This window comes from Apostichopus japonicus, chromosome 10 (genome assembly GCF_037975245.1).
Source record: "Apostichopus japonicus isolate 1M-3 chromosome 10, ASM3797524v1, whole genome shotgun sequence".
Classification (NCBI taxonomy): domain Eukaryota; kingdom Metazoa; phylum Echinodermata; class Holothuroidea; order Aspidochirotida; family Stichopodidae; genus Apostichopus; species Apostichopus japonicus.
The window spans coordinates 9,897,803-9,913,616 of record NC_092570.1 but is presented as its reverse complement, the minus strand read 5'-3'; the positions used below and the strand labels follow the sequence as shown (position 1 = coordinate 9,913,616).

Genomic DNA, 15,814 nt, shown 5'->3' with positions numbered 1-15,814 from the left:
TTCAGCTCCATTATAGATGCAAAGATCAAAGTGGTCAAAATTAGACCAAACACAAAGTGGTGTAATGAGGAGATAGCTCAAGAGAAACACGTTCGCAAACAGTTAGAAAATCAGTTGCGTTCTTCAAAACTTGTGATCCACCGTGACCTCTTTACTTTGCAGGGTCAAGTTGTGCAATCCTGTCTCTGATGTGCCAAATCGACACATTAATCTGGTCCTGTTGAGGATTGCCGAGGGGATTCTCAAAAAGGGTTTCAGCGCACAGATGAACTCTTCAACAATTTGTGAATGATTCCAGCCACTTCTACAAGGACAAGGTGGATCACCTCTGTTCAAGCTTGGAAGCTACCCAAGCTAGTTCTGGCCATCCTACGTCAGCTGCTGATCACACTACTGTTCTTGATTCTCTTCGTCCAGTAACGATTGACAATGTCAAATCTATCATCCTCAAGTCACCTGGAACCAAGTCTTGCGATTTGGACAAAATACCGACACCTTTTCTTGAAGAAGTGTTCGCCAGTTGCTCTTCCTGCCATCACCAACATCTCAATACCATGTTTGAAACTGGTTTTGTGCCTGATGCCTTGAAAGTCGCGCATGTACGTCCAATCTTGAAGAAGTCAGGCTTGGATCGCAACATTCTGTAGAATTACAGACCCATATCAAACCTCCCTTATGTCTCAAAAAACAATGGAGCGTGATGCTTCCAGTTAGCTTAGGGAACATTTGGTTGACAATCAGATACTTGATTGTTGCCAATCAGCATGTAGAACCCACCATAGCATCGAGACAGTCCTTGTGAGTTTGACAGATCACATACCATGCCAGATGGACGATGGTAAGCTAACTGACTTGGTACTACTACTACTTGGTACTTCTGGTTATTATAGCATGCTATAATTTGGGACCAATACAGACTTCATTTAAACAGTAATGATATACAGAATTATGTCAATAAACACATAAAAGATTGTTTTAATGAGGTGATGCAACACTTCTTGGATCAATTCACTTGTTGGAACTTTGAAAGCTAATTTCCCTTAGAATACAATGTAATTGAACTGCTTGAAGTTACATTGGTATGTGAATACATGATAAATAAGTATTACATAACTAGAAGATTTAGGATGAGCAAAAAGGGCCTTTTTATTTTTTATTCCCAAATCTTCTTTTTATGCTTAATCCTGGTATATATCCTGTCTTGAAGGTGCTGTAGTTGCCTCTAAGGCATGATTTTGTTAAATGAGTTTACCTGACTACACATGAAATTAGGAATTGAAGAATTGTTAGAAATTGTGCAGTGCGGTTTGATATGAATTTTTAAAACAATTGGAGAAATGAAGGAAGTTGTATAAGACCATGAGATATCTTGTTATCATATTTGTCCTCTATCTCATAACAAAACGTTAGATAGTGTATTATACTGTTTCTTTGCATGTCAGAGATTAAATGAGGCAAGTTTGTTATGACTATCAACAAAAAAGGATGTTAAATTATCAGTTTAGCTTTAATCTGTTAGCAGGATGGCATAATTTGAAATTGAGAAAGATCAGTTGTATGTTTTCTAAATTGAGTGAGGCTTCACTGTGCTACAGTATATGTCATGCTTTCATATCTAAGACTAAAATTATTTTCTGTGCAATGAATAGTCAGTGTCTGTTGGGCCCACATAAAATGTGAGCAGTCATTCACAGACATCTCTGAATAGGAATTGTTCCATCTTTACTACATTGTCACCTTGGATGAATATTGTGTAGGTAACAAATATACTGATAAAAGGATGCCCTGGAAAGTTTTATTGACTTCAATCTACATCTATGTTAGAGGAAGTTCATATACACAAAGAAACATTCCAACCCAATAAAGCAACTGTAGGTCACTTTCAGGTAGAGGAGGTATCCTGAGGGATTTTACTTGTTTTACACTTTCAAATTATTATTTCAGATCAAGATACCTCTATTGAAGAAGATCACCAAACAGAAATTGATGAACCTCTGGATAAACAACTCATCCGATCATCAAAGTTTGCTTCTTCCTCATCAAGGTCACAGAATTTGCTACCAGAGGAGTGTATCATCTATTACTATGAAGGCCTTTAGCAAATCTCACTATCTAGCCATGATAATTTATTTCCAGAATCATCATTAATTTGCTTAAAGAAGTATCAGCTATTTGCAAGTACCCCATGTTATTGCATGTATTGCTTTTAAATGTGAAACATAAGTGAAAAATTGGTGGGGATATACATTGGTGTATAAATAAAGAAATGCACATTGATGAAAACTATTAATTCCAAATGAAAACCAACTTCCCACTTCATTTGTCTTAAAGTACATGCAGTTGATGTGTTTTAGCTGCCAGTGGAGAACAATATTGTGATGCCGTTGGTCATCATATCTGTCGCCCTCTATTTATCTAGGCTACATGTCACTGTTTTTAGTCACATGTGCTTCCATGTGGACAGTTATGTAAGTATTACAGGTCATGTGACGTCTGTTCATCAGCTCAGCTGGATCAGATTGTGAGACTTGTGAATCAGTCTTCGCTCCCGTTCTGAATCGTTTGGTTTGGTAGTAGCCCTGGCTCCGACCATTGTGGTCATATTTGTATCTGTTTTGTATTCGTCTTTTATACACTTTTGTACGTATTGTTATAGGACTCTACTTCGGTATTGAGACCTCGTTTGTGATCATCTTCGTACATGTTTTTCTATTCAGCATTGTAGGCTTCGTGCCGATGAATTGTCTGTACAGTGGCTGATTATAGTAATAGATTGCGAAATCTCAGCGTTTTTTCTTTACTTGTTTATCTATGTGTTATATTCTTCGCATGTAATAGCGAGATTCAAGGCTCATCGTTATTAACACACACTGCCATCGAAGCCGCATTTGTTTCCATACCACCACCAGTCCTCAGTAGGGAATATTAAGGCACCCTCCCCCCCCCCACCATACCCTAAATCTTAGACCGAGTTAACGTTACAATATGCCCTATAATTTATACTGAAAAGCTGAAGCCAGTGTATCATGAATTTCTGAACACCAGAAATCTATTTATACCACAGAAACCAAAGAAAAGTTGTAATGAAACTGGTCTCAATCAAGAATAACACATTCCTATCAAGGTTTGAGGTCATAGGTCAAGAAGAAGTAGAGATATCACAGCTAACATTCCTTCTGGTTAGTCAATCTTAAAAATAAAAAAAAATGGTTACCATGGCAACAGCAGTACTTGCTGAAGTCATCATAACAGTATTGAATATTCTATGATACCATATTTTAGCTGTGTGGGTATCTTTCACCCATAAATTGTTTCATACAACCTCTGTAATGTTTCTTAAACAGCTCGGTACATTTTGCCTTAAAAAGTCTAAAGCAACGAGTAAAGGCACCCTCTATTTTAGTGTTTGTTAATTTTCCCCCAGTCAGTATTGGATAAATTTTGGATTCGGTGGGCTTATTATTCTTGAGAAGACCCTTCACAGGGATTGTTTTATGTTACTCTACTCTTCCATCCTGGCTATTATAAAAAACTTCCATATTCATCATAGCCTTATCTGGGCATATAGCCACCATTTTGGTTCTTGGCAAGAAGTTTGTAGTGACACAATACTATCAAGATAGTTTTTGCTGTTTTGATAGTGCGCCCTCACTTGATCGTAGTTCTTTTGGTGTATCCCTCGAGTCATGGACGACCCTGCCTTAGTTTTCCGGATTTCGATTCCATGACCACTTGTGGCTCCGCAAGATTGGAATATAGTATCCTCTCGTCTTTGTGATATGCATCCTACTGGAAATATGCATTTTCCCTTGGAACTTACACAAGTTTGCCATTGACCTATTCTTTAGTGGGAAGTTACAACCCTTTATTATTTTTTCTTTTTACCACTTGTACTCTTTATTTTCTTTCATATATTACGGTCAGAAGATTTGCTGTTTAAAGACTAATGTCAAATCGATTCTCGTAGGTGATGGTGCGGATTTAAATAGAATTGCGTCTTATGATCGCTAATTGTATACGTTGGAAATGGAAATGTCCAGGATCCAGACAACCTGACACAAGGTGCAGATCAGGTTTAATTGACTTACTGCTCCAGATAAGGGAAATAATGTTAACAGTTCTCTTCAATGAGATTCAGATTACTGGATACTTGAGATATTTGGTATTAGAGTTTCACGTCAACAGCAGTTAATCAGCTTCTGAAGATAAGTTCAAAGTTACTAGACGGATGGAAAGTCAACTCTAGTACTATATAGTACTATATAATTAATAAAAGTGGCCGAGTTGCTCCTGTTTTTCTTGTCCATTCCAAACTGGGAAACTATAGGCCTAGTACAACAACTGCAAGTTTTAGTGCATAAAGGTTATACAATATGTGCAAAGAAAATGTCTTTGAAGTCACATAGACTTTGGACTTTCTAGCCAACAGAATCAGAGGCTACATAACACAGGTGGGGTACAATATAAATATTAACAATAAACTTTCTTCACACCATGAGATTATCATGGTTAGCTGGGATTGTAGCAACAGCTCAGGGTGCCATAAGATCACCCCTTTAACTATGATTAGGTACACAATTAACTGAAACAAAGCTGCTGGAAGCAGTAATAAGCTACAACATGAGCTAGAATTAACAGTTGAGAGGAGCTGAGGGTCATGGGAGACATTTCAGAGCAAAGATACAGTATGCATTGGTTTATTATTTCCTGTAAAAGCTAGCTATGTGTTACCTGCATAGATACGCCTACTTGATACAGTAGCTATTTTCTGGTACAAACATAGCTACATTTTGGTACAATTTTTTATCCTTGGTCGAGATATTATTGAGGGCATACAAGGCAACTTGATTGAGAGGGCATGGCAGTGACAGATGATGTTTTTGCCAAGGCATGATAGGGGCACCTAGAGCTCAAGACTATGGAGTGCTCACTGTGTCATTGCGTTGATGGGGTTGTCACGCAGGTGTTTGTACATTGTTTCCTTAGTTTCCGCTAACAGTTCAGTCTGCTACACCCAGGGGGAAAGGAGCGGGGGGGCACGTGCCCCCACTTTTTTTCCAAAATAGCAAATGTGCCCTACTGGCAAATAAAATGTGCCCCTTTGATAAAGAACTGTGTTTTGGAAATCTCAAGCCTTTGTTAATTTTAATATTTAATTTTAATAATTTATTTTTAGTCTTTACATGCTATTTTCAAAATGGCATCCCATATTTTTTTGTAGCACGGTTAACAAAAAATCTCAATAAATAGTATTGATACAGTAGCATACTAACACATCATATTTATTTGAGTGATACTGCCAGTGTGTATCGGTTCATAGCATAACGAGTGGTGGTTGTGGAATGAGAAAGTGCCCCTCTGATGTTTTGCCCCCATCTTTTTGGAAGCAATTCCTACCCCCCTGGCTACACCCCTACTTCCTCTACCCCAACCATTCTTTTGATGTGGTGAAGTCTGTGTACATGTACTGTAGAGTTGCAACACAAGTCAATTTTACTCTTAACAATTAAGTAAGTCTAGTATTGAATGTTCCCCAAAGGGTTATCTGTAGTAACAGGTCGAGGGGAATCCAGGTAAAGTGAATACTTCAAGTCATCGAGACCTACAGTATTGTTTCTCCGAAAGTGAAACGACTGTATACCAGTCGATGCATGGCAGTGTACTGATATTGCAAGTTTTGTATCCTGTTGACAATGAAAGTTACTTTCTAGAGTTCAATGGGTATAGCTTCCTGTCACAAGTTGGATGTATTGGTTGATGACTGATTTCAATTGTGATCTGGTGACCTACACTTTGTCCTTTTAAATGCTGATAAAATGTAAATTTCTACACTGTGTTTCAATTGACAATTTGCAGAATAACTTCATCTGCAGCTACTGTATGCCAACACAAGCAGTACAACATATACCATACTACTGAATAGTAGGTGTTCAAAACCTGATCAAAGTTACCTGTAGTTCAGTACGGTACGTCTGAAGTTTACAGTAAAAATGAAACTGAGAAAAATAAGCCCTCATCCCTTTCATCCTAAATTGTCATTTTAGCCTATCCAACTGCATATGACCTCATCTGGAGAGAATCCCTTAATACATTATAACCTTCTTTGAGTAATACTTCATACAATTGGTACAACTCTGGTAAATTGGTAATAAACCTTAAAAAAACCCGATTGTGAAAAGAAGAGAACAAGAAAACCTGATGAGGGGGAGGGGATAGGGGACCCAGAGAAATATGAGGCAAAGAATAATGTCATTTTCATCAGAAACTTAAGACAAATTGAAGAGGTCTAACCTGAATCTTGATGTCCCAGGTCTCTGGTACTTAATTCTTTAACACATTTAACCCCCCCCCCCCTCTCTCCAAATAATGTGAGGCTTGTAGTAAACTTTGTTCAATATGTTTTTGTCATCTTGTCTTTACAGAGAGAGAAGTGTGTATGGATATACATTTTGAGTTGCATGAATCTGAGTCAGGCTCCTTGGTGGTTGGAAAGCCGTACCAGAAGATGTGGTATGCTACTATGCCAGGGGAGCAGGAAATTTGCTTTTTCAGCACGCCAAATTCTACAGCCATCCCTTTCTGCTCTGATGAACAACAGGCAGATATTTGGTAAGTTGCTTGAATGTAAGGTGGGTTTGGGTGTCATTTGACAAGAAAGATATAGATATCATCAATAACACAAGTGGGCTGCAAGCAAAAATTTTGTTTGCCAGGGAGCTAAAAACACACTTGTATAAAGTGCACATGACAAGAAAACTTAGGGGGAGGGGGGTAGGGAATGTAATGTTACCGACCAGGTAATATGTTGTTCAATGTCCAAATAAAGACAGAAATACTTCTATAAAGAATTACAGAAATGTATTGAGAGGTTAACACTCGGAAGGCCAGATCGCAAGAGGCCGATCCTTGAACATACAGGCTATGCACCAAACAGTAATGATGTTGGTGCGCGACATATAAAGTAGCTCTTAAACGTATAGCTTAATAATGTCACAGGGAATACTTCCTACCAACCCGTAATTACAGGCTTCATTGGAGAACCAACTTGTTCTTTTATACATTAACTTTTAAATTTTAACTTTTGCGTGAAAATTCATTAGTTTGACAAAACTTTAATGTGCATATACCCACAGTCGTACATTCACCATTTTTGAAGAGGGAACTATTGATCAATTTTGAGGCGGACTTGGCTGTTTGTGACCAACTGCAGAGGCTAGCTTAGCAATGTTTTGAAAAAATGAACAGGCAAAAGTGGTGGTAACTTGCTTCATAACGTATTTTGTGTAATCAATCAAATGTGCAGGGCCCCAATAAGCTAGCTTCAGCACTTTTTAATAGTTCTTACATTGTTTCTGACGGAAGCGATTTTGGAGTACAAAAGTATACATGTCAGAAAGATGAGTTACACTGAGATTTCTCTGGAATGTGTCTCAGGTTCCTGATGGGGTCCTGTGGATGGGAGCAAGTATCATGTTTGGGGGAATGTTCCCCCTCCCCCACATGTACCTTGTCGGCAAAATTTGGATGGCTTGTAACTTACTACATGTTGGGTACAGTATGCACAGTTTTCTTATTTGTGAGAAATGATATGATGACAGCTATAGAAAGCAGTAATTTGTTCTAGCAAGGTCAGTAATATTTCCAAACCTAATGCAAGTTACCAAGGTTGCCATTAATCAAGCAAATACATCCAATTTAAACGATACTCCTTTGGCAGAGAACAATCTACACTGTTAGTGGAACACCCCCTTCTCATCAGTATCTTGTCCCTAACTCAAGGTATGGTTGATAAATGTTATTTTATTTTGACTGTCCATATATATTTGATTGCCTCTTAATGGGCAGTGGATCACCATAGTTGCATATCTGTGATCTCATCATAGTAATGTTCTTACGAAAGCTAAATTTTTTCCTATTTTAATTTTTAAATTTTTGTGATGGTTTATCCTGGAACGTCATCATACATTTGGAATGTTTGCTTAGCTCTCAATTTTCTCTCTATTTAGAACTTTAACCAATTTTTTGTGGAATAATTGATTTCCTCTGTGATAACGGAGTTTAATATTTAATAAATATTATAAGAGAACACTTTGCTCTGACCCAAATGCATTGATATCAAAGTACCACCACATTTGAAAAATTCATACCATAGCACCACAAAAGTGCTACGAGGAAACATGCAAAACCATTCCAGCATTTGTAATTAGCAATCAAACTAGACCACGGGAATATCCCTTAAATAAGTGAGTAAATAAAAAATAATTAATAAGATTATACATTCTGTAGCCCAATAAATTTCTCACATTGGTATTGACCAAAAGTCGTTGCAATATAAATCAATTTAGTCAACATGCATGAAAACTTTTTTAAACTGCTGATTATAGCCTAAAATATTGACTAAATATTAGGTTTAGTCACTGCAGTGACCTTTTAGTGTCTTGCCTGCCTGTAGATTAATTAATGCCTGTAGATTAATTAATGCCTGTAGATTAATTAATGCCTGTAGATTAATTAATGCCTGTAGATTAATTAATGCCTGTAGATTAATTAATGCCTGTAGATTAATTAATGCCTGTAGATAAATTAATGCCTGTAGATTAATTAATGCCTGTAGATTAATTAATGCCTGTAGATTAATTAATGCCTGTAGATTAATTAATGCATGTAGATTAATTAATGCCTGTAGATTAATTAATGCCTGTAGATTAATTAATGCCTGTAGATTAATTAATGCCTGTAGATTAATTAATGCATGTAGATTAATTAATGCCTGTAGATTAATTAATGCCTGTAGATTAATTAATGCCTGTAGATTAATTAATGCCTGTAGATTAATTAATGCCTGTAGATTAATTAATGCATGTAGATGAATGCAACAAGTCCTTGACATTTTAGGGACAATTGTGTCACTGTGAATCAGTACTAAACATGATCTAACAAATGTGTTTGACTACGCCAGCAATATATCTTTATGGAAGAATGTGATTCCCAAGAAAGTGTTTTATTTCATCAAAATAGCACCCAGTTCAAACAATTCTGTGTAGATATATGTATTACAAAGGTTGAACCATCTAAATAAACTTGATGCTTTGATTTTTGCACAACATTTGATTGACAAATGTTAAATGCAATGACTGCAATCACTCATGATGTTTAATTTAGTGCTGGTGGTACATGGGGGTTGAGAGGGGGGGGGGTAGTGATGGAGAGAGGAGGGTTTGGAGGGTGTAGCAGCAGGGAGAAAGAGATATAATTTCTTAATATCCATCTGGCCAATTACAACCAACTGCTGACATTTCCCTTTCTCTCTTTCAGTGCAGATTGTTCAAGGAATTCAAGTAACACAAAGGAAGTACTCGCCACTCTTCGTTTTAGTCAAGTAACAGAGGAGGACCTGTCCGGCACATACACATTAACTCTTGCCAATGAATGTGACGAGGGAATTCCCTACCATAAGATAGAATTTGTTCTACGTGAAAGTGAGTTTTTTTCATGGAGATTTTGTGGTGATAATTGATATTTGAAATTGCCACAGTGTGATGTCATGTTTCACAATGACAAGAAAATTGAATATCATTTTTCACTTCATTTTTATTTATTTTTAAAAAATTTTAATTTTTTTTTTTTTTAAAATTTTTCTTGAATGGATTGGATCCCAACTTTACCTGAAGGATTTGCTGTATTTTTATTGATCCATCCCAATTCCTGAGGTAGATAATTGTACACAAACTTGGAAGAAAAAAAAAATGAGAATAACTATTAATGTGCATCTTTAACATCTCACCTGTTTGCCTCAAGCTTACTACCTCTTTGTGCTATGTTCAATGTTGCTAGTGTGAAATGTTAAGTTTTCATACTAATTTGTTGGAATCCATTAGAACAGTCAGTTGTACCTTAAATATTCTGGATCTGATTTGTGATAGATGTGTAAATTTAAGATTCATGAACAATCCCAAAATGCTCAATCTCCAGGACCTGATCATCAAAGAAGCTCTATATGCATGGTATGATAGCTGTATGTAGTGTAAAGTTGTTGCACAATTTGGTGTAGGTCAGAGTTCATATAAGGTCACCAGGGGTCAAAACTTGGAATCCTTGTAAACATGATATCTCCAGATAGGAGACTGCATGATGCTCTCATATTTTGCATGTGGCTTTCCGATAATGAGTACAAGAATGACCCTATAGTGTTTTGGGGGTCATTTGGGATCAGCAGAGGGCAAAATGTGAAAATCTCAAAATGGATCTCAAATTAAATTACCAACAACAAACAATGTCCCTCTGTCTTTCTTTCATCATTGTGGTATTATGTCACACGATTCCCTGTCATCAAACCATGTAAGCACTGACTCTGTTTAGATTTATACTGCTCTCCATCTCTAGTATTAACTTCAGCCAGGGCTATTAGCTTGCCAAACTACACTTGTGCTGCATTTGTAATGTATTTAAATGCAAGTAACTGCTGGGAGGGGGTTTCCCTCATGTATTCCAAACTTCACAATTGGTCATCTGGAACTCTTTAATGTCTTCCTGAATACATTATCATGTTTGCATATGAGGTCAATGTTGGAAGTATGAAAGTAGAAGATGTTATGAAAAATAATACAGGAATATGAAAAGAACTAACACAACTTGACTTGTATGATGACATCACTACATTGAGGTTATCAGATACATTGAACTTCATCAAATCACACCAAAGTTCATGGTATGTTTCATGTAATTCTTTGCCACTTTTACAGCAATTTAGTTACATTAATTTATACCAGTATTGTCAATTCATGTAACATGATTTGAAGACAAAAGAATAATATGAACATTTCTTCTCCTTTTCTTCTTCTTCTTCTTCTTTTGTTTGTTTGTTGACATCTTTAGCTGCCCAAGGGCCTGTAGAAGTCGACTCTCCACCAATCATAAGCCTTGTTTTTGGCATTGTATTCATCACCTTTCTCTGTATATTGTCTTGGTCTCTAATTGGAGTGGATCTTCAGCTGTTTATTAAGGATAATCTGGGAAAACCAGAAGTTAGTGGTAAGATGAATTCTCATTTTCTTCCTCTCTCCCCCCTCCATCTCTCCAGTCATGTCTCTCCACCTCCATCCTCTTATTACAGGTCTGTAATATGTTTTGTAATGTTTTGTGGACTGTTCTCATAGCTCCTCTAGATAGGGTATTCAGTTGCCGAGGGGGTAACCTTTGGTCAACTGTAACATGGCTCATTGTGACTGGCAAAGTGACTCGTTGGCATAGTGGCTTATTGTTGGCAACTTATAAAAAGGCCATACTCATCTTACAAGTCTACCTCTCCTCTTCCACTGTTGGTTTCTTTCTTTCTTCTCCCCCCCATCCCTTGTCTACTAATCCCCTTACATCTACTGTATCTCTTTTTGTTCACCATGCCCATTAACCTGTGTATTCTGTGCGTGTTTTTGTCCCTCCTGTGACTGTTACTTGTCATTTAGCCTTTGAAGAAGATCCTGCTAGGATCGAAACGTCAGGCCAACTTACTTTTACACATTCTCTTACACAGGCTCTCTAGTGGATAAGCAGTTTGCTAACATTTTTATTTTATTTTAAGTTTCCTTTTTGGTCAACAGTTTATGTTATTTATTTTTCATAAGGACTGAGCTCACTCGATGGATTCTTCAGTTATTTGATATTACTGATATTGAAGCATAAAATTATTTATTATGCAATGCTCAAGGAGTCGTCTTTTTCATGGCAAAGCAGATTATGTGGAAATTTTTGCCCTCCGAATAGGTTTTGCTTTAGAATAAAAAAATTATGTGTTTTTACAAAAATCGTCCTAGATATATAAATTTATTCATTTGGAAAAGTGTTCCGATTATAATACAAAAAGAGTTTACCTGATGAAATTCAGAACATTAAGTCTATTATATAGAATATCTAAGAGAGTTCTTACCTCCCCAAGAAGTTATTAATCGTCTATCAGGTGTACATATTAGAGAGGTACATGTTATGACCATGTGTAGTTCTTAACATCCACAGTATATTTGTATAGAATAAATGTTCAGTCGTAAGATACATTTCATCACGAAAGGCTGAAATTGTCACAGTATGGTGGTATCGTGGTTTAAGTGCGGCATTAAATATTATACGGTATGGTACTATATACTCCACCAAAATCTCCCCAGGAAGTAAGGCAAATTAGGCAAAATTTCAATGACTTACAAAGCAAAAATGGAGTATTTGTATCGAATGTGTTGGACACAGAATTGTATGTATTGTACTACAATGATTGCAACTCACTAATGAAGCTCTCCAGCTTTCTAGCAGATGAGACAACTGTCATATATAAGTCCTTACATGCTGTTTTATACCAACATCCGAATCAAAGTAACATGATCACTGGATGATTGGCTCAAACTAAAACAAAAACATGTTTTTAGAAACAAAACAAGTTGAAGTGTTTGAAACAGTTTCTTTGACTTGGAAAATTCCACACAAGTGTCTCATAAACTATGTCTTCTCCAATAATTAGAAACAAACTTACGGTGGTGAAATCATGGTACCGCTAATAGCTACCGTTTGTGATTCCTATGCTACCAAACTCATAGCAACAGCTTGTCAGATTTCGTGGAACTGGATAAGACCCATGTGACAGTGCCCCATGATGGTTTGTTTTACACGCAACTAAAAGATTGTAACCGTGGAGATCTCATAGTCAGAGTGACAGCTATCCGATTATCCACGTACATGACATGTGAGTGATCAGGAATCTGGAAAAAGTTTCAACCAAATGTAAAAATGTGTTTTCAGTGTGTTTAACCTCTGATATCCTATTTCCAGTAAAATTTGTAAATAATTGACCATCCCCTTAATAAACAGAAATTGACTTGTACATATAATTCTGATTTTGCTAACAGATGGTCGTTCGTATGATGCGTACATCTCCTACGCTTGGAGCGATGTTGACCGTCTCTTTGTTCTTTGTCTTAAATCCACGTTGGAGAAGAGAGGTTACCGAGTCTACGTCCCGGAGATTGACAACGTCCCAGGGGGTTGTAAGTATATCCTCTTTGTTCTTATTAGTAGTTATCCAAAGATAATAAATATTGCTGTTAAAAATCTTTGTCTATGTGATCCATTTAGAATCTGTCCATAAGTTGACAGTGACTAAAAAAATGTGTAAATGTTGATCTAAAACAGGGAACTAATAAGAGGAGAGCAAAACATTTTAAGAGTATATACCCTGATTACATCACAGACCATCTAGGGGGCATAGCTAGTCTAACTGAGTTACATTCAGTGAGCCATATGAGGAGTTGGGGACAAGATTTTGAGAAGGGGCAGCCAATAGTGTAGACAACTTTTCTCTTTATCATTAGCCTTCCATTGCCATACAGTACAATATACCTGCTAAGTTATCTTCACAGTACTTATTCTCCCCTTACCCTGCAAATCTGAGAAATGGCAAACTAGCTATATTTACCTATTTCTTGGTCGTGTTTGATATTAACCATTTCTCAGCTGGGCATGGGTGGGACAGGAAGCAGAGGGAGTAGGGGAGAGGGTGATGGAGGGTTCGATATGCACCCAACAGAATGCCAGGGTACTTTGCAACTGTGTCACCACAGATCACAACCCTGTTGCATTCTGGATAATCTGGACAGAAGCAATGAAGAGATTTCAGGATTAATTTAGTGCAGAGTGCACAGGACTTGTATACCATGTTAGGTGACTGTTTAGCATTCTAACCAATAATTAATGTGCTATTTCATTCTCCCTTCGATGTTTGAGTCAGGTCATGATTTGGTTATGTATGTTTATGTTATTTTAGTGTCCAGATGTTGGGAACCACATGCCCTCAGCTATTAATTTTTCCTTCATATCTTGCTTGGTCTTTCATGTTTCTCTATTTCCATTCTCCCTCAGGCACAGCGGTCCAGTTGGTGGAAGCACTTCAACAGAGTCGTCGATTTATCATGGTCCTATCCCCAGAATATGTGCGAGCAAATTTCACTTCTTACGAGGTGAACATTTCTCTTGAAGTGGTGAATAATTATAAAGATTACATAATTCCTGTTGTCTTCCAAGGGTTGGATTTACCAGACCACAATGCCATCTTCAGGCACATCATGAAAGTAACACAAACAGTGAAGTGGTCAAACATTGAGTGGCCTATCTCTGACCAGTATGAAAGCAACCTGGGGAGGAATCACTCTTATTGTGATAAAGCAAACCTAGCATCAAATCGTCAGAAGTCAAAAGTAAGCATGGAGAAGTCTTTCATGAAGAAAGGATATAAAGAATTGTTGTTAAAGCTACCACCAAGACCAAAACCCAGGCCAGAGAACAATGCTTATTTGCTTCTTTAATGTTAAGCTAAAAAATTTAAGCTGAAAAGTTGATAAAGTTATTGAGGCACCACAGAATATTTGTAATTGACTGACTTGAGTGTGTTTTCATGTATTTTCTACTGTTTGCAAAATTAACATGGATAGATTGTACCTCTAACTGAGTAGCTACTGTACATTGGTGTTACAAAGGTGTTAAAGCGTGTGCAGACATTTCATGTCATATTTTAACTAGTTTGGAATGAGGTGTAACAGAAGTGTTGGACACCACCATCGATCCCAGAAAATACACACACAGCATGCTACCGTCGGTAATTAGACACAAGTGTACAGTCAATACATACAGCTACGGTCAATACCCACATCACAGTGTACATAGCAGCGTGGACATCTCAGGTCTATATAAAAGATAACAAGGTATCACGTTTCATTATTGTCTGCATTTTGTAGCGACAAGAAGAAAACTTCACTTGCAAGCAATGGAAAGTTAACTTTTTCAGAGCGGTTTGGGGCGAGTCTTCAATGCCTTTAAATACCTGAACAGAGTTTGGTAATTGGCTATATATGACAAGTGTACTTTACAATTAAGAAACAAGGTTTGATGTTAATGAGTGGTTATTGTCATTCACAAGCAGAGGCTTGACATTTTTTAATTGGAACTTTGATCAGGTAAACTTGAGGAGTGTTTCAAAGGTCATCAAGGTCACCAACTGTAACAGCTGAAAATTATGAAGCCATTCTACTTATGCAACATTTTACAGAATAAACAAAGAATTTCCCAAAGAATTAGCAAAATATTTTTGTTTAATAAGTTTGAGCCACATTTTGGCGATAGTTCTTTGTGAATATTGTGATTTTTCTGTGTTGCAATAATGAATGTGCAAACAGCAGGAAATAAATCTCAGAGGTACTTCAAAGAGTATGTTGAGCTTTTTTCTTTAAAGTTATTCTATTGCAAGACTCTTTGTTAAGGTTTCCATTTCAAATAAATAAATTAGTCATGGAATTGTGAAATATTAATTTATGTATCATCTGCCAAAAATGTTATTGGCAAGTATTGGTATGCAGTACTGAAATAGACCAGTAAGTTACATTATTTCAAATGGATTCTGATGACCAACAATGTCAATCTTTATATTGAAGAGACAATTAACAGGCGCGTATCCAGGATTTTCAAACCCGGGGGGCGCGAATTACTATCTAAGCGGAGCGCCACCATCGGTTGGCGCGCAGCGTACAAGAAAATTTCTTATTTTGATACCCCCCAGGTCACCGGAAACGGCACTTCTCGGGCTTGAAATGACCAACCAGATGTACACTTTTTGCATGAGAACCAAGTATTTCCTAATAGTTTTTTTTTCCATTCATAACCTTTTTGAAGGTTGTCAACCCGGCACACATCATGTTCGACCTGATCGCATCTCCTGTGGGTCTTTGCTTTTGTATGTGATTCTACGTCGCGGCCCACAATACCTGTCAGCCCCACTTTTTAAGGT

At 37.1% G+C, this 15,814-nt stretch overlaps 1 protein-coding gene across 2 annotated transcripts in view; it reads left to right on the top strand.

The window, feature by feature from the left end:
- LOC139974894 (uncharacterized) overlaps positions 1-15,235 on the top strand; it is a 28,788-nt gene extending 13,553 nt beyond the window's left edge. For both annotated transcript variants that reach the window (XM_071982416.1, XM_071982415.1), the window contains exons 4-8: positions 6,423-6,609; positions 9,316-9,479; positions 10,876-11,031; positions 12,888-13,025; positions 13,897-15,235. In XM_071982416.1, coding sequence (XP_071838517.1) covers positions 6,423-6,609; positions 9,316-9,479; positions 10,876-11,031; positions 12,888-13,025; positions 13,897-14,339 — 1,088 coding nt within the window. In that variant the 3' untranslated portion in view covers positions 14,340-15,235. The remainder of the gene's footprint in view (positions 1-6,422; positions 6,610-9,315; positions 9,480-10,875; positions 11,032-12,887; positions 13,026-13,896) is intronic.
- Positions 15,236-15,814: the final 579 nt, after the last annotated feature.